General features: G+C 40.1%; 2 protein-coding genes across 2 annotated transcripts; one reads left to right on the top strand and one right to left on the bottom strand.

Annotated features, from left to right (window-relative positions):
- Positions 1–1,185: 1,185 nt before the first annotated feature.
- Positions 1,186–14,874, bottom strand: LOC109629028 (uncharacterized). Its single transcript, XM_020086508.2, has 11 exons — positions 14,622–14,874; positions 11,663–11,852; positions 11,478–11,569; positions 11,160–11,392; positions 9,726–9,962; positions 9,574–9,648; positions 9,260–9,476; positions 7,966–8,174; positions 6,524–6,596; positions 3,332–3,449; positions 1,186–1,857 (listed from the first exon to the last, which is right to left on the bottom strand). The coding sequence occupies exons 1-11, from the start codon at positions 14,635–14,637 to the stop codon at positions 1,662–1,664; spliced, it is 1,656 nt and encodes a 551-aa protein (XP_019942067.2). The 5' UTR covers positions 14,638–14,874; the 3' UTR covers positions 1,186–1,661.
- A 4,525-nt stretch (positions 14,875–19,399) lies between these two features.
- Positions 19,400–23,522, top strand: eevs (2-epi-5-epi-valiolone synthase). Its single transcript, XM_020086542.2, has 5 exons — positions 19,400–19,600; positions 21,073–21,706; positions 22,034–22,273; positions 22,441–22,693; positions 22,992–23,522. The coding sequence occupies exons 1-5, from the start codon at positions 19,461–19,463 to the stop codon at positions 23,099–23,101; spliced, it is 1,377 nt and encodes a 458-aa protein (XP_019942101.1). The 5' UTR covers positions 19,400–19,460; the 3' UTR covers positions 23,102–23,522.
- Positions 23,523–23,897: the final 375 nt, after the last annotated feature.

The following is a 23,897-nucleotide window of genomic DNA, read 5'->3' as shown; positions in this document are numbered from 1 at the left end:
CCCTTTAAGTATTGTTTCTCAGCACACAAACAGTTAATGGAGCAATTAAGATGGCACTCACAAGCACCACTTGTAGGGACCATTTGGCACGAAAGAGCTGCAAAGAGACTGGGATGCTGTAATCCTGCACATGGTGCACGAGAGTCCGGGGGGAGCGGTAAGTCAAGGTGCAGACAGGGCATAATACAGCTAACTGCTATCCTGCTCTAGTATGAAAGTAAACTGGTGGTCACCTCTGAATCAACCATGTTGTATTGGGCACTTTCTGTAATTTCTACTAGAATTAAAAGGTAATACAGGGTTTTACTCCTGGTGTCAGTATGTACTGTATAACATGCAGCTTAGTGTTGCATTTGGGTGCAAATTAAGAATAGAATAATAATTCCATTACCTTGTTTCTGGAAACGTGGCTGCAAACTGCAGGCTGCCTGTGTATTAATGAAAAATTCACATTCACTTTTGCACTTGCATGAAACATACAATCTCTGCTTCAACTACAACTCTCAAAACACACTCACACTGACAATATCTTGCAACCGCACACAATTTAAATGACAGTAGGCTCCCTACAGTTTCACTACTGATTAGTATTAGTAAAGTGAAGCAAATTCCACACGTTTACCTTGAAAAACTCTGATACAAATCTCATATTTGCATTGCTACTTTTATTTATCCTATTACTGCTTTGGCTCACCTCGAAATACAGAAGTACACTGACATCAATACTTTAAGGCTGAGGTGACCTCCTGCATCTCACCCAGAGAAAACCCTCAGCTGCCCATGCCTGTGTGAGATTCACTCATTGTAACCATCATTTAAACTACTAATATATTATAGTTGCTGCATATATCAGGTGAACATCAGCAGGATTAAACATGAACCAAATAATAACTCAAAACAAAAACAAAATGATAGGGGGTTGCTTTATTTTCCATTAATATGGACTGTGGGTCCCACATTAGATGTGAACGTTTCTTTTATTAAAGCAAAAATCACACATGTAGTCAGTCATGCACTGTAGATATGCTTGTGTAAAGAAGCCTCAAATGAATTTCCTTTATCGCCCTGTGAAGCAACATGAGCTATATTTGAATGAAACAGTGCTATAACAATAATAATGAATAAAATTACTTTTTAGTGTGTGGAAAAAGACAAGTTTCTCTCAAAAGCATTAAAGACACAAGATTTACACACAATTCAGTTTATGTGATTGTCAAGAGAATATGGAGCAGAAATTGTGACAAAACTCTTTCCATTTCACTTTTGGACTTTTCTGAAACAAGTCAGCATAATGTACTGTAACAAGAAGCCTTGCCGGCTGATGCACCATTTTATTACTCAATAGTTACACTTCAATTATCAACTTACTGATACTGTTTTTTTCCGATTGCAAGTTTAGTTTGCCACATTTATAACGGTCATGACATCAAACTGAACGTATACAGGATGAGGTCTGTCAACTACATCGTAGCTGAACAACAACTGAACATCCACTAACATATATTTTTTGAAATTGGTCTAATATGTAATTTAATACTGATATGGGCATAAAATATTTCTTCTGTAAGTTCTTAAAAGAGAGATAATGTGAACACCACCTTTTTCTGAAACTGATCCCAGGTGAGTGAGGAACAAAGTTTCCATCTCCTCATCTCCCTCCTCTACCACAGACTTTGCCCACCCTCTATGACTAAGTTATGCCCTGTCATGTAGTCGGAGGCATCAGATGCCAAGTAGACCACTGCGGCTTGCAGGTCTGTCACTTGAGCCAGTCTACCAGCAGGAATATCTGACAGCCAGCGCTGCACCAGAGGCCTCAGACTCTCCGAGTGGATGAGAGGGGTGTCAACGATCCCCCTGAAAAAGAGAGACGGAGGAATGAAATCAGAAGGCATCACAGTTCAGAGCCAGGAGTGACAGCGTTGTTTCAGAGCCACCACTTTGGTGACAAAAATAAACCCAATTATCCTGCGAAGAAAAGGCATGGAGTTCCATGTCTGATACTTACTGTGGGACTAGTGGCACGTAAATGACTGGCATATCTCAGGAGGAGCCTGCGGGTGTGAGGGGACGTTTGGCATAATTTGCTCTCAGCCTTTGGTTAACTACTTAAATACAACTCCCTAATATTTCCCGATTGTGTGAACTACTTTGATGCAGAGACAGCTCCTAAATAGAATTCATGTGAAAACATTTTGTGCTGCTTTTAGTTTTGTGGCCGGTCCGTTGTCTAATCGTTCCGCGTCACAGTAAATTAAGTCCCCCTCCACCTCCTCCAGTGAAATATCACACGGCTCACATTTGAATAAATATGTCAACACGCCTGTTTGTGCCTAATACGAGACGACTTCTGACTTTCTACACAATCAACGTGACAGTGACTAAAAGCCGCGAGGCCCGAATCATTGTTCGATGCATCCCGGCGCCTTGATATGAAATTCCAACATTTGGCTAAATTAGCACTTCCAAGGAGCGTGTGACACCTTGGTTAACATATTCCACCTCAATTATATTTCTCTTCAGCTGCCCTGTTATCTGGAACCTTTCCTGGCAATCAGAGGTACTGTTTTCCCTCAGCCAATTTTCTAGATAATGCAGCTTATCACCGCCGCGGCTAAAGTTGCCAATGGAATAGGGCTCCAGTCAACCTCGCGAGCGCTAATTGTGTCCCTTTTTTATGCATATTTACCGACTGTCACTTCAAAGAAATCAGCGGCCCATTGAGACAGCCAGTTAGCGAGGGGGAGAGAGAATTGCTTCTTTGCAAATTAAAATTAGCAAACAAGCTGCCGATAAATAAAGCTGAGCGTGTGCAAGGGCTTTGTTCTGGGGCTGTGGCTGGGCCTGGCTCGCCCGGTGCCACCGGACGGATTTGCTCAGGGATGGCTGGGGCTAAGGGATGCTCCACTTAACACAACCATACACACACACTCCCCCTACACACACACACACACAACCCTTCCTGTGTTCTCCTCTTTTCTTCCCGCCGCTCAGCTTCAGAGACAAATAGATACAAACAAGGCTCCATTGTCACAGAGACACTTTGAGTGAGGTTGCAAATTTGATTCCCTAATTGAATAGAACAATTAGAGCAAGTGTTTGGTTGATTCATCCCTCAAGACGTCATCTAATTAAGCACTGATGCATTGTTTGAGGACTTAAATTAGTGCATTGCTCTCAAATGGGGCTCTTCATATGAAAGCAAACACGCTAATCACCACTCGTTTTTGGCAGCTCGAATCCTCACCACACTCAAAGGTGGACGGGGGCGTTTCAGCGCAAACACTGCGCGCGAGCGAGCGAGGGATGGCCAAGAATAGACGGCACTCACGGTGAGATGCAGTTGACCCGCACTCCTCGGTCGATCCATTCGGTGCCCAGAGTCTGAGTCAGTTTAACCACTCCGGCCTTGGACGTGTTGTAGGAGAGCTGCTTCTGAGGATGAGGGACTGCAGGGCAGAGGAAAGAGAAATCAGTCACCCAAAGATTCATTAAGATCACATTTATTGCATCATGTACTTTGACTTCAATTATCAGGTAATAGATTCAAATATTTTCCTTTATGATTTCTTTTATTCATTTGCTAGGGACAGTGCACATTTGAAGCAGAGTTAGCTGTACAAACTAATTTTCATGTGTTGTTCAAGCCAGTTTTTGGATATTGGTCATAAGATAAAATTACTTATATAATTACAAATATATATGGATAATTTATGTGTATTAAATTCATCAAAACTAACTAAACACATGATTAAAACACAGCAGCCAGTGAATGTGAGCAAATAGCACATGATTCAAATACATCATACAAATCAAAATATACAATGCAGCACTTAGATACAATACAGAGCTGCAGGTAAACTAAATCACATAAAATAAAGTGGAATGATTACACATGGTCACAAGTCTGGTTTGATCAATGCCTATGTCTTAGATTTGTTTTTAACAGATAGATGATTCAGTCAACAAATAAAGTCAGTCGCTCCGAGAAAAGACAGCACAACACATTCCCCTCTGATGCCTCTTGCCCTACCACTACTCTCCTTCTGCATTATAACCTAACTCACTGTGGGAGCTGCACGCCATGTAATACAGAACCATGAAGATGAGGCGGGCATCAGCAAAATATGTCAAACTAATGACATTAAATAGATAGAGAAAGAGAAATTAAACTATTTTGTTTGTGTCGTGTTTTTACTAAAAAAAGAGACTAACAGCCGATCCTTTCTCAAAGAGTGCTCACAGACTACACATCTTATATTGCAGCTCAGGCAGGTTCTTGTGGACACTACATAAAAGGGCTTCCATTAGCTGCTGGAGGGGGGGGGGGCACTGCAGATGAAGCCATGTAAAATTAATTGCTTATAATGTCCAGTTATGCTCTGTCCTCAGCAACAAAGGCAGGGAGCCATTTGTTTGCCTTGACCATCACAGATGCTGCACACTGCATGGGATGCCGGGACAGGGGCTCATTTTCTACCGGTTGATTAATCATCGTGAGGAAGGCTCCAAGTTACATACAACTTTAGTAGTTAACCTCATCACCTGCTGATCTGACTGCCAAATGGCTTCAGTGTGAGACGGGGATGATAAATAACGGCCAGCTGCAAAGAGGCAGAGAAGCGGGTCCTGGGGAGAGAAAAACGCTGGACCATCCCTGCACAGGACAGAGGTAGAAGGTGGGGAAGAAATAAGATGTAGACGTTAGGACAAAGGCTTCCTGGCTGAGAACGTGGTTGAGCGGGATTGTGTATAGCGAGTGTGGAGAGATAGCAGGAGAAGGTGAGGTTGGGCTGGGCAGGGCTGGATAAGAGCAGGCTAGGACCTCAGAGGAGCAGGCGAGGAGGAGCGGAGCCCAGGGCTTACACGCAGATTGAAGGTGAAATCCGACTTATCAGGACAGGAAACACAGCTCAAAATGCCTAACAGCACTAATCCTCACTCAAGACCTGATGATACAGCCCCAAAATACCATTCAGAAAATGCCTTCATCCTTTAAATAAACCTGCATTGATGTTTTCTCGCCCGTCTTAAAGAGCAGTAATCCCCAGAGAAGGGAAGAGGAGGTAGAAGGAGGGCATTCTCCAAAGCCCTCTTTAACATTCACCCTGCCACTTATTGCCCATTTCAAGTGGAGGAAAATACACGCTCTTTATCAGGCACGCCTTTTACATTTCAAATTCTTCGGAGCAGATAAAGAGATCAAATGATGCCCCTCCTTTCCCATAGTGGCACTAACGTTCACGGCCGAGCAGCTGCCGATCAGCAGGTGTGTGTGTGTGTGTGTGTGTGTGTGTGTAGGGTGCTGGGTGAGTCACACATCTCTTAGTAAGGTCATCACGCAGCCCCCCTCCCAAAAAAATAAAACATGGATATTTCCTGTCTAGGTGTCTTTGAGTTGCTGGCCATCATTCAGAAAAGAGAAATGGTGGTTGATGGTCGACGTGTGTGTGTGTGTGTGTGTGTGTGTGTGTGTGTGTGTGTGTGTGGAGGAGTGTTAGTGAGCACACATTCTATTCAGCAGATGGACAAAAAGCTGTCATTGTGCATTTTAATTGGGCATTTACGGCTGCTTTTTGGGCTTCCACTTGGCTAGAACAGGTCCCATCTGATTACACATTATGACAATATTACAACAGATGTCCAGACCAATAAAGTAAATTCCTGAAGGACTGCACGTAATGTGAGTAATTGATCATTTCTTTTACGCCGGCCTCTATTTACCAGCATGCTCCTGTTTTACAGATTGCCCCTGCAGTCGGGACTGGGGCCCATATGGCACAGCGGTTTACTGGCGATTTGACTACACTGCTGATGAAGTGTTGCTGTTCCTCCGGAGAAACCTGTTGGAGGAGGAATGTTACGCCGTTTACGCCAGTGCTGCGGATTACAAAGCTTTTAGTGGGCTAACGCTAAACTCTAAAAGTTTCTTCCGCTGTTCGAACACGGCTGCTGGCACAGGCTGAGGTTCTGCTGCTGCACAGGAACCCCCCCCCCACCTTCCCAAGTTGGACCTCAGGTTGCCTTCCACATCCTCCAGACAGCTCCGCAGAGAGGGGATGTTTATTATGATGCAAAAGCGCCTCAGCAAGATGCAATCACAACACTATGTATTTCCTGCTATGCTTATTGTATGCAGAGGTGGATGCATCTCTATAGAACAGTGTAACTGGGCTAAAAGAAAAAAGAAAAGCAACATAATCCTGTTTTAATTGTGCAAGTTCACTTAAAGTTTTACTTTAAAAGATGAAAACTGCGAGACGTACACGAGGCTGATCTTTTCTTATTTCAACTTTGCAACTGTATAATGATCGGAAGTCAGATATGATGACTTCATGTCTGCTGATAAAAACTACTTAATGCGACGTGCACTCCCGCACATAGCTGCACAGCAAAACAGTATTTAATTCTGCAACCCCCCCCCCCCTTCCTCTCAGCCTAACTCTCCACGCCAAATGGAGAGATTAAAAGCAGACATGGAGGGGCTCCAGAGAGAGTGTGGGGGAATAGAATCATCACTCACCTATTAGACTGGCCATGGAGGCTGTGTTGATAATCTTGCCGTATCCTTGCTTCAACATCACTCGACCTGCTGCCTAAAGCAAGGATTCAGGGGGAAAAGAGACACATTAAACACCTCATTATGGCGCAGATATGCTACAGTAAGGCCTGAGCGTAGATCAACACAAAAACATGTAGTTTATCCTCAGGGATAGTGGTTAAGCGTGAGTTACTTTTAAAGCTGTGGTGGAGCATCTCACATATGTATGACAATAAATGAGTGACAGTGATTAGATAATGTGGAACTAAATTTAGGTGCTATAGCAGCTAAGGCTGGTCAGACCATAGATAATTAGGTCAGACAGATTTTATTTTATTCTTAAATTTTATTTTTTAGATTTTAACAAAGCATATATTACTTAAACATTATTTGATGAGAAGAAAATGTTGGTTTTATCACTGTCCCTCTGTTGCATTTGATCATTTGTACCTGCTAGACAGTGTGTCCAGCCGATATCCCATTTGTCACTTTTAAGTATTTCAGATAAATTAGGATTGAGTGATTCATTATTGGGAAGAAAAATTCTCCCACTTCTAAAGCCATTAAAAGAAAATCTGAAGAACTGTCACAAATCTGAAAATAGAGATATTTAGATATTTTCACAGTGGTTTTCACAGGACAAAATGGATGTTTGACAAAAACTAATACTCCTATTGCCATAATAGAACATTTTAATCTAGTTCTTTAATATATACATATGTCAAACCCATTTCTACTCAAATCTGGTATGATCTATAAAAACAGAAATCCTTGTCTACGTAATTCTGTATCTGTTTTCTTCGGTATATTCCCACTGTTTAACACAGTCATGTACGATCCCTCAGTTTCCCAAAGATGAACAAAGGAAACCTTCAGATTAAACTAATCCACACAAGATGGTGGCTGAGTATCTCATTCTTTAGTGAACTGTGGCATCCAGCATTGATGCAGAATTTAATGAAACCAAGAAGATTTTGTTAACAATATATAACAAAATGTCTGATATTCCATGTGGAATATAGGTCCAGTGGAGAAAAATGTAATCCACTTTACGCAGCGTTTCAAACCAACAGCAATAAAAGAAATGTTGTGGACAAATTCAGGAGTTCAGTGATATAGAAATAGTAGTTAAAGACATATATCTATTTGTTTGTGTATATTTCAGGAAGTCTGTCAATTTCACATCACACTGATGCAATAAGGTGACAAATAAACTGTCTCCCTGTGCTTCTCTCACACACACGCACGAACGCGAGTGCGCACACACACACACACACACACACACACACACACACACACACACACGAACACACACTCACACAGACACACTGAGAGATAGAGAGGAGCGATACATGGTTAAAGGCATTTTAACATAAATCTGTTGATCCTTTATCCTAACGTATTTTACGTTCAGTGACACACACCTGACAGCACATGAACGTCCCCCTCAAGTTGACGTTAAAGGTTTGGTCCCACTCCTCTAAACTGGTGTCTTCGCTGGCTGAGTTCATGTTGATGCCGGCGTTGTTACAGGCGATGTGAATCGCTCCCCATTTGGAGACAATGCTGTCAATCATCCTCTGGACTTCATCTGATTTGCTAATGTCAGCTGTGATTGAAACGGCATTGATACCTGTATCAAAAAACAGGGACGTCTGTTAAAATACTATGCACACACTGTACCTTTAGTAATGCATAACTTCGATCTATGGGCATTTTAGAAGTGTAGTTTTGATAAACTTGATTTATACACAGAAGATAAAAATCTGATAAAACAACATTTCAAGTGTAGGTATATTTCTAATGTATATGAAATATAATTCTGTAAAAGGAAAGTGGAGAGAAGATCCCAACGATCAGAGAAAAGTTTGATGGAACATGTTTGATCAGGCAGAGAATATCTTATCCTTTACTATGCTGCCATCTGCTGGACATAAAGCAAAAACGGTGATATTTGGTACAAAAGTGCACACACTCAGAGGGATGGTATAATAATAATAATAATAATAATAATAATAATAATAATAATGAAAACCTTTATAGCACTTTTCAAAGTACAAACAGGATAACAAACGAATAGGCTCATAAAATCAAGCAATTAAACACAAAGATATATAAATTTAATAAATGGCTTTCATAAAAAGTGATTTAGAAGAAGTTTAAAAGATGTCAGTGATTCTGCAGCCTCAGATCCAGACTCAGGAACAGCAAGCACAGCCCTGGTCAAGATTCTGAGGCTGCGTCCGCGCTCAATAATGAGGAGCAATTCAGCAACGAAACTAGGAGCTAACCAGTGAAGTGAGGCTAAAACAGGAGGGCAATGTAAACCTGCCAATTTCTTAGTGTGAACCATAGACTGAATTAAAAAATGGACGACATGAAAAAAAAAGAGCATTCATTTTTTAGAGTACTTATTTATAGTCCATCCACTTCAATTTACAAACTGACCATAAATATTTCTAAAATATTATTACATTATACTTTCTTGCTAATGTCATCATCAAATGTCATCATCTGCACAACATGGCAGCATTCATAACTGGGATAATTTAATGTCATTTCTGGATAGAAGACGGAAGTAAAGAACCGTCGTCCATCTTTATTTACAGTCTAAACACATCAAATTCAGTTTCCTTTGAACTGACATAAAGGAATGATAGGAAGAGGACGGCACGTGCAGCTCAGAAGTTTGCATTCGTTGTGTTTTGCATGCTGTACCTTTGAGGAAGAGCTCTTCAGCCACCGTCTCAGCTTTAACTTTGTCCATGTCCACTACAGCCACCTTCGCACCAGCCTCCCCCAGGGCGTGAGCAAATGCTCGGCCTATCCCCTGACCAGCACCTGTCACGTAGGCCACCTTTCCATCAAGACGCATTCTATCGAGAATGGGCCGCCCCTTGACCCCACGGAAGACCTCGTCATCAGTTATTTTAAGCTAAGAACCAGAGAGGACATGAGCAGTGAGAATGATGCTATTGTAAAAAGTGTGATGAGTGAGCTGTGTGATTCTTTAACACCGGGGTAAACAGCACCTGTGTCCTTGAGCATTCAGAGGCCACAGACACCCGACGGATTATACTGATGCCGTCTCTGAGGGGGATGATGACCTTTAAACAAGACAAACATCATTAACATTAAATGAAATACCTAAAACACAGACTCATGTAGAGGTTGGAAACTTAACCTGCTCCACACGTGGATCACTCGAGACGAACTGGTTGAATTGTCGAAGCGCCAATCCGTTGGCGTCTGTGGTGTCTTTAAGATAAACCTTTGCTTTGAACAGCGAGTTATCTACACATATGACGCCTCGTAGTTTCAGCAGGTTGTTGTCCAGGATGAAGTTGTAGTAGTTGATGTAATTATTCTTGTCAGCATCAATGAAGACCATGTCAAACTGCTCACCTGCAGCTGCCAGTTCCTGAAGGGGACAGATGGTTTTTAGAAAACCTGCCACGTGCTCCACAGTTTTACTGATTAGCACACAAATATGCAGAGTCAGTGGCAACCATTGGCTGCTGTGACATAACTTAAAGTAGCTACGGTTCTAAATGCGTTCATAGTTTGCAAAACAGTCATCTTAATTGTCTAAACCAGAGTTCACTGCTCTGTACCCAGATGTTGTCCAACCTATAACAGATATACATGAATGTATACATGTACTGTATATAACCGTCACATTTTAACACAGGGTTTCTATTTTAAACGACAATGCTTTTCTAGCCTTTATACATCCCCCCAGGAAATTCACAGACCAACTGCATTTGTTGTAAATCATCTCACTGATGATCAAATCTGTGAAATCTGATGACCAGAGGCGGTGAGTGAGATTCACATAGCAGGGAGATGAGAGGACGAAGAATAGACTGTGATAAGTGAGTCATAGAAAAGTAAGAAAAGTCATTGGTGATGATACAATTATACTTTTATGAGTTTTTGTTAGAAAACAACAAAAATTTAATGTACACCTTTTATTTTTTCCTAAAAATAAAGCTTTTTTCTTTGTTATTTATTTTATGTATTTATTATTATAGTACGTATCTAAAATCTCTAAAGTTTAGTGTGAAAACTAACAATAGATATTAGTCAAATATATTGATTTATTCTTCTTCGCTTTGACAGTTATTGACTCATCCATCCATACCACTTATCCTTTGAGGGTCATGGGGGAGCTGGAGCCAATCCCAGCTGACATTGGGTGAGAGGCGGGCTCTGGACAGGTGGCCAGTGTATCACAGCACCAACATACAGAGAAAAACTACCATTTACACTTAAATTCACACTTTTGTATCATTTAGTATCTCCAGTTAATCTAACCCTAATCTGCATGTCTTTGGACTGTGGGACGGAGCCGGAGCATCTGGAGAAAACCCACACAGCCACAGGGAGAAATGCAAACTCCACACAAGAAGAACGGGGAGTCAAACTGTAAACCTTTAAGCTGCGAGGCAACACAGTGCTTATACATCTAATGGTTCTGGACCCTAGGAGATTTTCTTAACCCATCTATATATTAATAAATAAATAAATAAATACCTAAATGGTCTTAAGCATCTCTGAAAATCTGTACAATAGTCTCTGACAGTCCTTCTGTTGTGTTTGGCTTATTTTCTCTCACCTGTAGAGTGTCCATGGCAGATTCAGTTTTGACAGTAATCTTCTTGCCATGTGGGGACTTGTCAAAAAAGGGCTGAGCAAACTCCTTCAGGTACGGCTCTAACTCACAAGCAACTAAGTGGCCGTCGTCAGGAAGCCCCTCGGCCATGGACAGAGCTCCGTAGCCAGTGAACATCCCGATCTCTAGCACCTTCTTGGCTTGACTCATGTGAATCAGCATCTTCAGGGTCTGACCTGACACCAAGAACAAACCAGAGAGCATGTTATCACTAAATGCCGAATCAGAGAATATAGTAGCACTGAGCAGCAAATGTCCAACCTTCCACATGTCCAGTGATGCACTCTTTGGGAAGCCGGCACATGGTTTTACCCTCCTTGTGCACTTGATCCCAGTCATGAGATACTGTTTCCCTACACAAAATAAAGGTATTATGGTGTTAACACACTGACCTCACTATTCTTATTTTAATCTTGGGATGATTTTGTATTTACAGTAGGACATACTTAAACAGCTCTGCCAGAGTTTCACTCTCCTGTGTGGTCATTTTCTCCAGGTAGTCATCCAGACCGCTGGCGATGTCCAGAGCCTTCTGCAGGTGACGTGTCAGCTCTTCAGGGACATTACCACTTGATGTAGCTAGCTCATTGGCCTTTGTTAGCAGATCCACGAGGACCTCCACCGGGGTGTCAGGGACTGTGGAAATAACACAAAGTCATTTAAGTTTAGTAATTGCGAAGGAATGTCTCGCTCCTCAGGTCTGTGTGTGATTTCAGCTTGAAAACAATAGTTCATTGTCAGTCTTAAAGATATCTGTGAAGACACCGTCAGACGTAAAGCTGACCCTGTCCCCAGCAGCAGATGCCATGGAAACAAGGTCAAACAGATATGATGTGGTGGAGGGGGTAAACATTTTTGATAGTGGTGCCCTTCATGAGATATACAGTCTGTGTGAGAGGACATGCATAAGAACAGAATGAAATATAACATATAACAATAACATGACTGAGGTGAAGGTGATTTATTGTTAGGGTTTGGTGCTTAATGGAATCTGCACACGTGTATGGATCATGGACTATTTAAAAACCTGTATTCTCTCAAATGATCAGCAGAGGGCGACTCTACAGGATGTCAAAAGAAGTCAGTTTCTGTAGAATTCTATGAAAAGTGATCCTACATTTCCTTTCCTGTTAACTAATGTAGTATAAAAGAAGATTGTCAATCTTGAAGCTTCTTCTAAATGGTATCCAGGATGGACAATAAAGCATGGCAGGCATTGTGGCGTGGACAGAATATGATTGACAGCTGCTAACATCCAATGGTTGTTAGAATACAGAGATGGTGCTAGCCAAAATGTCAAACTCAAGGCTTCATAACAGTAGTCCACAAACCAGTGGGTGACATCACAGTGGTATAGATGAGTGCTGTGGTCCTGTGAAGGATATCTACATGTGGACATATTGTGAGTTTTGCACAGGTGCAAGGACGAATCAGAATTGAGTAACTTGTTAACACAGGATATGAATTGATCCTGTGTATTCTCCACATGTCAAGCTTCTATTGATGCAGCTGTATAAGACACCTGGGTCTCCAGATGATTTTTTTCATTACAAGATAAAAAGATTTCCCTCAAAGTAATCAACTGCTCTCTCTACTATCAATACCTTCTCCAGGAAATATGATGGACATGCTTTGGCAAAGGTTTATACACAGTATCTGTCTGTTTGTGAACAGCCTTTGTCACTGCAACAGTGTCGCAACTGTGCAAGACACAGTCAGGTGTGTGTTTGAGATCAAAATAAAGGCCCAGTTCGAAAATGTTCATCTTCCATCCCATGACTACTTTACTGAGTGCTCACGTAATTATCTAGAAATATCTGCTGAGCTCTGATGGGTCAGAACGTCAATATGTTGACAGATGTCACCACTGGTGTGATCCCATCACAAGACGACCCTGAGTCTCAGTTATAACCTGCACCAAGGAGGTTATGCTTACGTCTATGTATTTTTGGTAGTTAGGAGGATTATACAAAAACAACTGGACAGATTTCCATGAAAACTGGTAGGAGGAGGCAGTGTGGGTCAGTAAATTGTGTGTGCGGATTCGGATCAAGAGGTGGATTCAGGATTTTTTTTTTTTTCACTTTTCTTTGACATTTTGGAGATATCTCATTGATATCCCTGAGAATATTTCAAGGATCTTGATGAAAATAAAATCAGACATTTTAAGGGGCTGATGTTTCTGAGTGTGTGCGATTTGGTGCAGAGCCCAGAAAAATCCAGATCTAGTGAATTTAAATGTGGTTTCATGGGGGGGGGGGGGGGGGGGGGGGGGGCTGTTGGGCCTTGGTGGATTGTTTGTTCAATGAAAATTACACATCACAAAAATGTGATGTCTTCAAGTTGCTTGCTTTGTCTGTCCAACAGTCCAAAAGCCAAATATTATCATTTATTGTAACAGAAAAGGGAAAGAGGTAAAAGTATACAATAGAATTGAATAAACTGGGACTAAGTTGTTTTTTTCCTCTACTTAAAAATAAAAAATATCATTGTGTGGTGCAACCAGGTAAAAAATTTAAACCATTAAACAATAGGTTTAAGTGAACATATTATTGTCCTATACTTATGCATTTTTTGTGTTAATGTTTTCCCATCTTTAATGTACATTTGGATGTTGGAGATACTGAATACCTGGACACGAGGGACTTTGTAAAAGTTCCTTTTTAGAAGCTTAATTTGTATTTGAGCCAATATCAGTCATTTACAGATTCATTACAAATAATTCAGATTGACACTAACATTATAGTTACTATAGTTCCCTTGCGGATTCAGATTTAAGCTAATAAATACACATGCTGATCTTATTGTTAAAGATTAAACCAGGGGCTCTCAGTCTGTTTGACGTGTGTCCTCTTACAATAAAAGCAGTGTGAGTTCAGTGCTTCTCACATGTTTCATCTCAATAACTTGTTAAGGGCCCAAAATGTACATATTCGATTACAGACTACAAATTTCAGATGAAAGAAGAACTAAATTAATTTAAATAACTTTGTTTTAATTTCTCTCCCCTTAATTATCTCATGTCCCCTTAGATTTATCTTCTGACCTGCAGAGGGGTGTGATCATTGGGAACCAGTCCAGTTAAAACAACCACATGTAAATCAACTCATTTAGATTCAGCAGCAACAACAAAATGCAGTATTTACACATCGATACATCTAATTCAGAACTTTTACATTTTTGTTTTGGTATTTCAGGATATACTGCATACACACACACAAACACTCTTAAAATACTCTATGTACTTTTTATATTGTAATATTAGTTTCTGCATTGAAACGTTTTCTCTACACTGTGAACCAGTCGACAGGTGTCAGTGTAGAGATGAGACAGTGGTAACAGGCTGATCCACGAGGCTCCAGCGGAGTTTATTTCTCACACTTGTTTATGAAACAACAGTCTTACCTTTGTGTGCCGACATGTTTATGGGCGGGACGACCTCAGGAGGAGCCTCAGCACAAACACTAGTCAGCGTGTTGTTGTAGTTTGGGTTCAGTCTCAGCAGAGAAGTTCACGGTCTGTGGTCTGAGAAGTTCTTTGCAGAACGTGCGAGTTCACGCGTTATCCAACAGCGCGCAGCACGTGTCCGCGTCGGGTGAGCGAGCACGGATCCACCTCACTCTGCAGCAGAGGCGGCTCTAAGTATCCTGGGGCCGGATTCATGACCTAAAGTGCCCCCCCCCCCACAAAAAAAAAAAAAAATAGGATCACTAATAGTATGTTTTCTGCATTTCAATGCAAGCACGTTATTTGCCAAATAAGAAAAAAAGTCTGGTGTATTTAATGCACATCTGATATAAATCAATGCAGATCTGATGAAGTGATATGGAAAATATGTTGCTCGCTCCTTTTGTCATTATGTAAAATGTTTATTGAATAAAGAGAGTCAATCCTGCCAGCCTGGTCTGTGATGACATCTCTTTTTCTATTATTTTTAGTCTGTAAATAATCCAAACTAATACTTTATTGAAAATGTAGATTATTAAATGTCTGCCTTATCCTTCCACTACACTGTTTTGGATAGCCCTGTATGTTATTTATCAACTGATATAAACACAGCCTAAATCAAATCAACAACGGGGCAACACTGGGCTTTAAAATATGTGGGCCCTGCCACCACAATTACAAGACATTTGTCACAGTAAATCATGTTAGCTGTGAAGGATGCAGTCTGCCAGAGCTAACAGGCAGGGTGCATGGTTGCTAGGCTATAGTTTTGGCAAGACAAACACTAAACTGTGTGATATTTCTTATATAACTTTTATGTAAGTTAGTCACATTAGATCTGTTTACAGAGAATCAAAATGATTCTGCATTTGTTTTGCTTTATTAGATTTTCACTTCACTTACACAGAGTAATCTAGTTAATCATAAAGACAGTGACAGAATAATACATTTTCAGATGAGGATGACCCGGTTGAGGCAGAGCAGTGCTCATGTGTGTCCCAACAGCTCCACCAGTCTAAAACTGATTCTATACAATGAACTCCCCAACCTATGTCCAGTGTGCTGAGTTGGTCTCTTAAACTTTGTTCTGCATTTTGAATGATACAAATCTTCACTATGAAATGTTTTAAAATGCCTGCTCCATGATGCAGTTGCTTGTGTCCAACATACAAACATTCATTTGAGAATGATAAACATGATAAATAAAGTCTAAGGGGGAGTTTTTGGTGATGGTAATCTTACACACATGTTAGACACATGATGGGCCAGTGGAATGGAATGCCTGGAATAACTGGGGTGCCAGTTGGTGTGGCTGGATATTTTTAACTGGGAGTTATGGCCCACAGAAACAGAGATAAGAGGGGAGGATACCATTCAACTTATTTCATTTAGATGTTATTTTGAAGCTTTTAAATATAATATATGACTTTAAAATGTATGTTTCATCCTCTTTATCTAGTGGGTTGCTGATGCTGATAATCACTGCTGATTATTGCCCTGAAGCTGCTAGTGTCTTATTTCTTTGGACATTGGTTGCAAGATTTATTTTTCAATTGTTAAGGGCTCAGATTTTATTTATGTGTATATACACTATGATGTATTTTGTGTGCATGTGTATTTTCATCTGGTCTGTGCTTGGGTGAGCTCGCCAAGACAAAGTCTAAACTCCTTTGCTGATATGGGAATACAATATCCTATATTCAATCATGTATACACAACTGTATTTATAAGGCATTCAGCATCTAAGCAAGATAAGACACTAAAGAGAAGGGAAAAGAATTCCTGGATCTGATCCACATACCCCCTAAAATCGAATGGGTTTTTTCGTGACCCATACCGCATTGCTCCACCAATTATTGTGGTCATCCATCCAGGAGTTTTTGCATAATCCTTCTAATTTAAGCCATTTTCAGACTTGACCTGCAGGTAGAATCCAGAGAATTAGTTATAGAGTTTACTCGCAGTCTGCCTTTCACACATTCACAACACAGAGGGAGGTTCTCGCACAGACCTCTTCACAACAGCATCAAATCCTCTGCATTATTCAGGCAAGAGGTGGAGCAGCCAGGCGCAGCAGACAGAGGCAGGAAGTGACGTATTATTTCTGCTGTGGAGATGACATAGATAGATAGATAGATAGATAGATGGATAGATAGATAGATAGATAGATAGATAGATAGATAGATAGATAGATAGATAGATAGATAGATAGATAGATAGATAGATAGATAGATAGATAGATAGATACTTTGTTGATCCAGAGGGAAATTCAGGCATCCAGTAGCACACAAAACAGTAAAACACAGGACCATAAGAATAATAAATCTACACAGAATCTGCACTGAAATGATCGTCTAACCACCAGGATGACTACAAAACTGTCACTGTAAAGAAGTTTTTGCTAATGGGGATATCGACAATACAGATAATTTAAATATAAGATGAATGGAAATTGAGGTGAGAGAAGTAGAATAAGGTAACAAAAGTAACCACCCTGAGTACTGAAACTGAATATAAATACAGATTTAAAGATAAATAAATGAAACAATAGCAAAGTTGTGCATTAGACTAACATAGCCTGTAAATTATGGTACAGCAAAACAGTTGTTTTTTGCGACTGTTGCACATCAGAAGCTTCATCTATTCCCCTCTGTTCTCACAACGGATCTTCTTGACTTTCTATGGACAGATAAAGTCTGGTTTCAGCGTTGTTTATAATCGACGCTGGCTCACGGATATGGTTAACTAGGATATGAGACCCACTGTTGAGAAACTGGGTATTATGGGAAATTAACAGTGACGTGATTGGTGGCCGTGTTCTACAATCTCACCATGAGCTAAATGCAACATTGAACAGAAGGTATGTACTGTGTGGGCACCAAGCACTGGTTCACCATCAGTAAAACTATTTTGAATATATAAATGGTTAAAAAGAATGTTTAATTATTCTTACTAGTTGAACGATTCCTTTTTCGAACAGAAGACACGGTTTGATTTTGCTTGAGGTCAGGTACAGTTGCCCTGACAGTTTGGATGGAAGATGGAAAAGACTTTGACCTCCGTTCAGCGGAGATATGTCAAAGAAGGAAGGTGAAGGGACATCTGGGGAGGATAAGGAAAAGACGATGACATCAAACATGTGATGCCCTTGTAGCTTATCAGTCTCACTATACTCCCTAAGAGAACTGTTTTTTAATTTTTGTAATCTGTCCTTATGTAACATTAAAGGGATAGTTCACAAAAAAATGTAAATTCGTATTGGATTTGGCTGCAATGCAGTGACCTTTGTTTGCAAGATAATGGATAGATATATGATGGATGGACATATGGACACTGAATCAAGTGACTGAATGGCTCATTGTTTTGCCTACATGCAATACTGTCCTTGGTTTGAAGATGCTGGTCAGTAGGAATAGTATATTTCTTCCAAAGCAGAAGTTCACTATGACACAACATGCAGCTCGAAATCACCCATAGGCATGAATGTGGTGGTCTGTCTCTGTGTGAGAAAATAAATGTAAATTTTATGTAAAATGGGGTATAATATTGGATACATAGTTTGGTGAGATGAGTGATCACTACACAGATCAACTAAAGCTGAAAACCCAGAGATCTCTTTAAAGGTACAGTGTGTAGAATTTTGTGATATCTAGTGTTGAAATGACATGTTGCAGCTGAACACCCCTCACCTCACCCTCTCCTTCCAAACATGAAAAAAAACCTGTGGTAGCTTCAGCTGTCATAAAAACTCAAAAGGTGTTTAGTTTGTTCAGTCTGGACTAATGTAAAAAACATGGTGGCCTCCGTAGAGAGGGTCCCCTCTATGTAAATATAAAGTATTTAAATATAAAGGGCCTTTTCTGGGATAAAGAAAACTACAATTCATACAATTTAGATGAAACGAACTAGTGAAAACATCATGAGGATTATTCTACATTCAATTTCTGCCAATAGTTCCCTCTCACCTAAATCTTACACACTTGACCTTTAAAACATAGATAAACTAAGAGCACAGCAAAGTTTAAGTTTACATGTGGCATGAAGAACACAGGGACTGAGTTTAGACTAAACCACATTTCCGGGGAACAAATTCCATGATAAGATGAACACAAACAATGAAATAATCCTGTTATCAAGTGTTGTTTTTGAATCCGCTCAGCCTCTTAATTTGCGCCATAGACCTGCACTGTAGTCAAAATACACCATGCAGAAGCCTAACAGAGCCATCTTGTGACAATAAGACTGAGTCTCTGTTTACTTGTATAGATCATTGTAGCTGAGTGTGTATATACTTCAAGTAAAGTTTTTTAGGTGAAATTAAGAAAGTGATTATATTAAAGCTGACAAAAATAGTTTTAATATTATGTTTCCTCACTTTGATGTTTACTCTGTGAAATCCCAATCAGACCAGTTGGAAAATTACTGACAAGGTTACAGGGTTGTTTATCTTCATGCATGCTGACTCTCCTATTGAAGGTTAATAACACTGGCACCAAAAGCAACAGCATGTCAATGGTGTTGAAATATTGTAAATGTAATTTATAAAATAAGAATCTTATACCATTCTCTTGACCATAACCATATATCCATTTAATAATCAACATATAATGCAATTAAATAATGTCAAGCTTCAGGTTTTTGTGTAACTTTGAGGTGTTCATACTGTAAGAAAAATGCTCCTCCCTTATCTAAGGCGTATCCTCCAAATAGGATGCTCTGCCTACAGAGTCCTCGAATCTGGGACTCATTGAGTCTGTAAGCAGTTCACATCTGTAACTGACAGTCACCACAGCAAGAATGGGAAAGGTACCTCTGGAGAATGACACCAAAGAAAAGAAAACTGAGTTCAGCTTAGTGCGGGTCAAAAGTACCTGGAAGCGTAACCGGGGAACAAAGGTCAACATGGACACAGCTGACTGTGTGTCTGATGCAAAAATGTGAGTTCAACATTGATCTTCACTCAGAGTTCTTTAAATAATATAATACAAATGGCAGGAGAAATGTATCTTATTGGTTGTGCGTCTCTGCTAGATACAATGTATTTTAAAGGTCAGTTTTGCATTCTGATGGTAGCATTGTCTGATGCATGATTACGAGTCTAATGTTTACAAAACATGTCTGTTTTTCCATTCAGAATTATGCCTTATTTCACGTTTGCTATTTGCACAGACAAAAGGTTCATGGTTTAACCAATGGAATACAGACAATGCAAAATCTGTATTAACGACAGCAGCATCTTTTCTGTATTAAAAACAACTGGTTACAGTAAACTTGAATTTAGACAGCTACTGTCTCCAGTGTTTAAGTCTCGTGCTGTAAAATCCAGAGAATCCACCCTCACCTCTATACTAATAAGGATTTGTAAGAAAATGTTATGCCAGCAATTGTAAAGTGCAAGAGCAGATGTTCCTCAGGAGTCTATTATAATTTATGTGTAGCAGAGGAGATAGACTGAATATTTTCAATAGAGATCAATTTAAGTTCACACTTTCTCAGGTATATCTCAGATAGCAATCTTTAGGGAAAACCAATAATGGGCAATCGACCTAACACCATCAGCCATTAGAGCTCATGTAGTTGTCGTGAGGGTAGACAGCCCTCTGCCCAACATGTCAGCATAAATATATAAAAAAGTTAAAACTGCTTACATTTTGTGTCAATTCCAATTAAAACCACAAGTTGTTATAAAAGAGACCCTAATGATGAGAAATGCCATACTGAGTATTGTTCATCTGGCTATTCTATGGGTTTTGGAGAGCAATAGTGTGTTACAATATTTGTTCCCATGTGAACAGTGCTCTGATAATAACTTGTTTATACAGTTTTTAGCCAAAACAGGGACACAGAGTTTTTGTAGGCAGTGACAATTAATCTCTTAGAGATGGTGTTCTAACTGAATGTGGTCCGAGAAATTCAGACAGGGCTTCTCACTAATAGAGAAACTATTTGGGTAATACATGAAGAGACAAGGAGCCTGTTGATATCAGCTGTTTTTACAGCTGGGTGAGGTTTGGCCCAGTTAGAGCAGAGGTTGCTGATATCATTTGAACATTTATGCACATTATGGTTTGATTCAACCGCAGTTTGATAAATGCATTCTTGAAAAGTGTTACATTTAAATGGTGACTTAATAATCATTTTATTTTTTCAATTCCATTTTTTTTATTTGTTTGTCTGAAGTGTATTCTTATGATTGATTCCAAACATTGTTTTAAAGTCATTGTTTTGGCTTCAGTCTTAAGTCTTCTTCGTCTTGTGCAACTATTTCACACACAAAAAAAGACCTGATGCTGACACTGTTTCCACTATATTCTGCAATATATTGACAGAAACAGAACATTGTGCTCTGAAAGTGTTGATATAGTACCCATTAAGCATAATGCATTTTTTCATGTGTGTTGTGTGGCAGCTATGAGAGCATCACAGAGCATGGCAACTCCTGGACAGTGGTCAGCCCCATCGTCTTCACTTACAAGGTAACCGAGACTCACAATCTGCTGGACCCATGCAACGACACACTCCTGCTGGGTCAAATCACCGACCCGCAGCAGGTGGAGGACATCAAAAAATCAAGTAAGCCACTCAAACGGTTCATCGTCGTTGACCAGGAAGTTTACAAAATCTATGGTTCCAAGCTGACTAAGTACTTAGAGGCCAACAATGTCCTGTACAAGATCTTGGCTCTACCCACCACTGAGGAGAACAAATCCATGGACATAGCCTTGAAGATCATAGAGGAGGTCAACAACTTCTCCCTTGACCGGCACAGGGAGCCCATCATTGCCATTGGTGGAGGAGTGTGCCTTGATATAGTGGGTCTGGCCGCCTCACTCTACAGGCGACGGACTCCTTACATCAGAGTCCCGACCACCCTGCTCTCGTACATCGATGCGAGTGTGGGGGCAAAGACAGGGGTTAACTTTGCAAACTGCAAGAATAAGCTCGGTGCCTACATTCCACCCACTGCCGTCTTCCTTGACCTGTCCTTCATACAAACCCTTCCTCGACGGCACATCTCCAACGGGCTGGCAGAGATGTTAAAAGTAATGACCATCTGCTAATACCATGACTCTCTATATAATAATATAATATGTAATATGATATTTAAAGAGGTGGAAAAACCTTGTGTTACAGTTATTACAACACTTGAAGTATAAAGGACAACTTGATTGTAAGACCAAAGTGAGGAAAAATAAAGTTGTTCTTTATTCTATAAGTGTTGTGGTTTTGACCTCTTTAGAATTATTCATGTTCCATTAAAATCGGGACAGAAACCTTAACTCTATGTCCAGTGTTACTTAACACTTGCCATTTTCAGTAGATTAACTACTTACTATGCTTTCTATGTGTTTTGCCTGCTGCTTTTACAGATGGCCTTGATGAAGCACAGAGGCCTCTTTGAGCTCCTTGAGAAACATGGTCATATGCTGCTGGACACTAAATTCCAGACTGATAATAGTATAGATAGACACAACCGCCTCCAGACTGCATCAAGGGCAACTCGTTTAGCCATCACGTCCATGCTCGAGGAGCTTGCCCCAAACCTTTGGGAGGATGACCTAAACAGACTCGTGGACTTTGGTCATCTTATCAGTCCAGCATTAGAGATGGTAATTGATTCTTTAAGGCAGATGTAGCTCAACACTATCAAACGTATAGCCCACATTTGAATCTAAAACAGAAGTTATATGTACATTTTTACATCTTAACATGTTCATTGCATTTTGATAGCAAATACCCACATCCTGACACTGTCAAACTTTTCTTTTCCATACAGAAAGTTCTCCCATCTCTCCTGCATGGTGAGGCAGTGAACATTGATATGTCTTACATGCTTTACGTATCTCAAGAGAGTGGTCTATTGACAGAGGAGGAGAAGCAAAGGATCATCAGCTGCATGGTGGGCCTGGAGCTCCCCATCTGGCATGAGGCATGCACCATGGAGCTCATACAGAAATCTTTGCAGGACAGGCTGAAGCACTCCGGTGGCCTCTTCAGAATGCCTCTGCCTGTTGGTCTTGGGCAAGCAGGTAAGAATCCTCAGCGTGAACTTTAAAAATAGGAGCATTAGCATAGTCCTCAAGCAGCCTGAAGCTGTTCCTGAGCATGAATGCAGGGAGTACATCTTTCAACTTGATAAAATGTTAGCAAGCGTTTAACATACTGGAAAAGGCCTGTCACAATATTTGGCCAGCCTCATTACAATCGTTAGAATTAAAAATTACATTTACTGATAACATTTTTTGTATAAGTGTATTCTTATGTTACCCAGAGCTCATGTAATATTGTATATGTGCAGTCTTGTTAATGCTCTTTCTTTCCTTACAGACATTTTTAATGACACATCATATGAGACCCTGCACAGAGCTTACGAAAAATGGCGTGACGAGCTGAGCGTCCGCCACTGCACCAGTTCAATCCAAAGTGTAAAACTGTAGAGACTCTATTTTTTTCATTGGAAAATAGCTGTAGTTGAGAGCATTTACCCACTGCATTTGACCAACAGTTGTTTGTCCATAATGTGTTTTCATAATAATTTCTCTGCAAACAGTGACAATATGTTCCCCAAATTGCCAGTTCATTTTAAGGTGTTTTGAAAACAATCAAAACTGATTTTTTTGTTTAACAGTTTGATTATCATGTATGCTGTATGTATAATCACAAGCAGCTTGCTAACTACGCCCCTGTTATGACTGTGAAATATACCCCAACACTTCATTAAAGCTTTTTTATGTTCATTAAACACAAGGTCAGTTTTTCATGCAACATTAGTGTTTCAGGCCTCCTCACACATTTAAATCCAACACAATGATGAGAAGCTAAAGCTAATATTAATAATGATTAGTGAAGCCTATAAGGGCCTATAGGTTCCACTGGTTTACCACCATCCCCTAAAATGAAGGGAGCCCAAATCACACTAGCTGTCTAATTTAATAACCCATCTGAAAAGCCTGATAACCAGAAAACAAGAAATATTTCTTAAGGTTGTTAAATTATTTTTTACTTAATAACACAACCTTGGTATAGGCCTGGCTATTATTGTATGTGAAAGTGTGACTTCATGTTGCTCAAAAAATGCTACAGCTTAAAAGAAAATACTTGGTGCTGTGTATTTTAAGCATTGAAAGACACTTTTGACATTTGCAAATTTGTCCACTTGCTAAATTTCAAATGCAGACAGTAACTCGGAGAGAAAAGACCAGACCTTAGCCATCATGATTTTTTTCATGTTAG

The sequence above is a fragment of the Paralichthys olivaceus genome, chromosome 2 (assembly GCF_024713975.1).
Source record: "Paralichthys olivaceus isolate ysfri-2021 chromosome 2, ASM2471397v2, whole genome shotgun sequence".
In the NCBI taxonomy this organism is placed as follows: domain Eukaryota; kingdom Metazoa; phylum Chordata; class Actinopteri; order Pleuronectiformes; family Paralichthyidae; genus Paralichthys; species Paralichthys olivaceus.
This window is presented reverse-complemented; position numbering and strand designations above follow the sequence as displayed.

What these genes read in the sequence shown, in the direction of transcription:
- LOC109629028 (XM_020086508.2), bottom strand. An exon ending in TGAAGAGCTCTTCCTCAAAG is followed by an intron (nt 8,175 to 9,259) that starts GTACAGCATGCA and finishes TTTTTGATACAG; the next exon opens with GTATCAATGCCGTTTCAATC. An exon ending in CGGGTCAACTGCATCTCACC is followed by an intron (nt 1,858 to 3,331) that starts GTGAGTGCCGTC and finishes TCTCTTTTTCAG; the next exon opens with GGGGATCGTTGACACCCCTC.
- eevs (XM_020086542.2), top strand. Translation starts at nt 19,461, where the DNA reads ATGGGAAAGGTACCTCTGGAGAATGACACCAAAGAAAAGAAAACTGAG. An exon ending in TCAGTCCAGCATTAGAGATG is followed by an intron (nt 22,274 to 22,440) that starts GTAATTGATTCT and finishes TTTTCCATACAG; the next exon opens with AAAGTTCTCCCATCTCTCCT. An exon ending in TGTTGGTCTTGGGCAAGCAG is followed by an intron (nt 22,694 to 22,991) that starts GTAAGAATCCTC and finishes CTTTCCTTACAG; the next exon opens with ACATTTTTAATGACACATCA.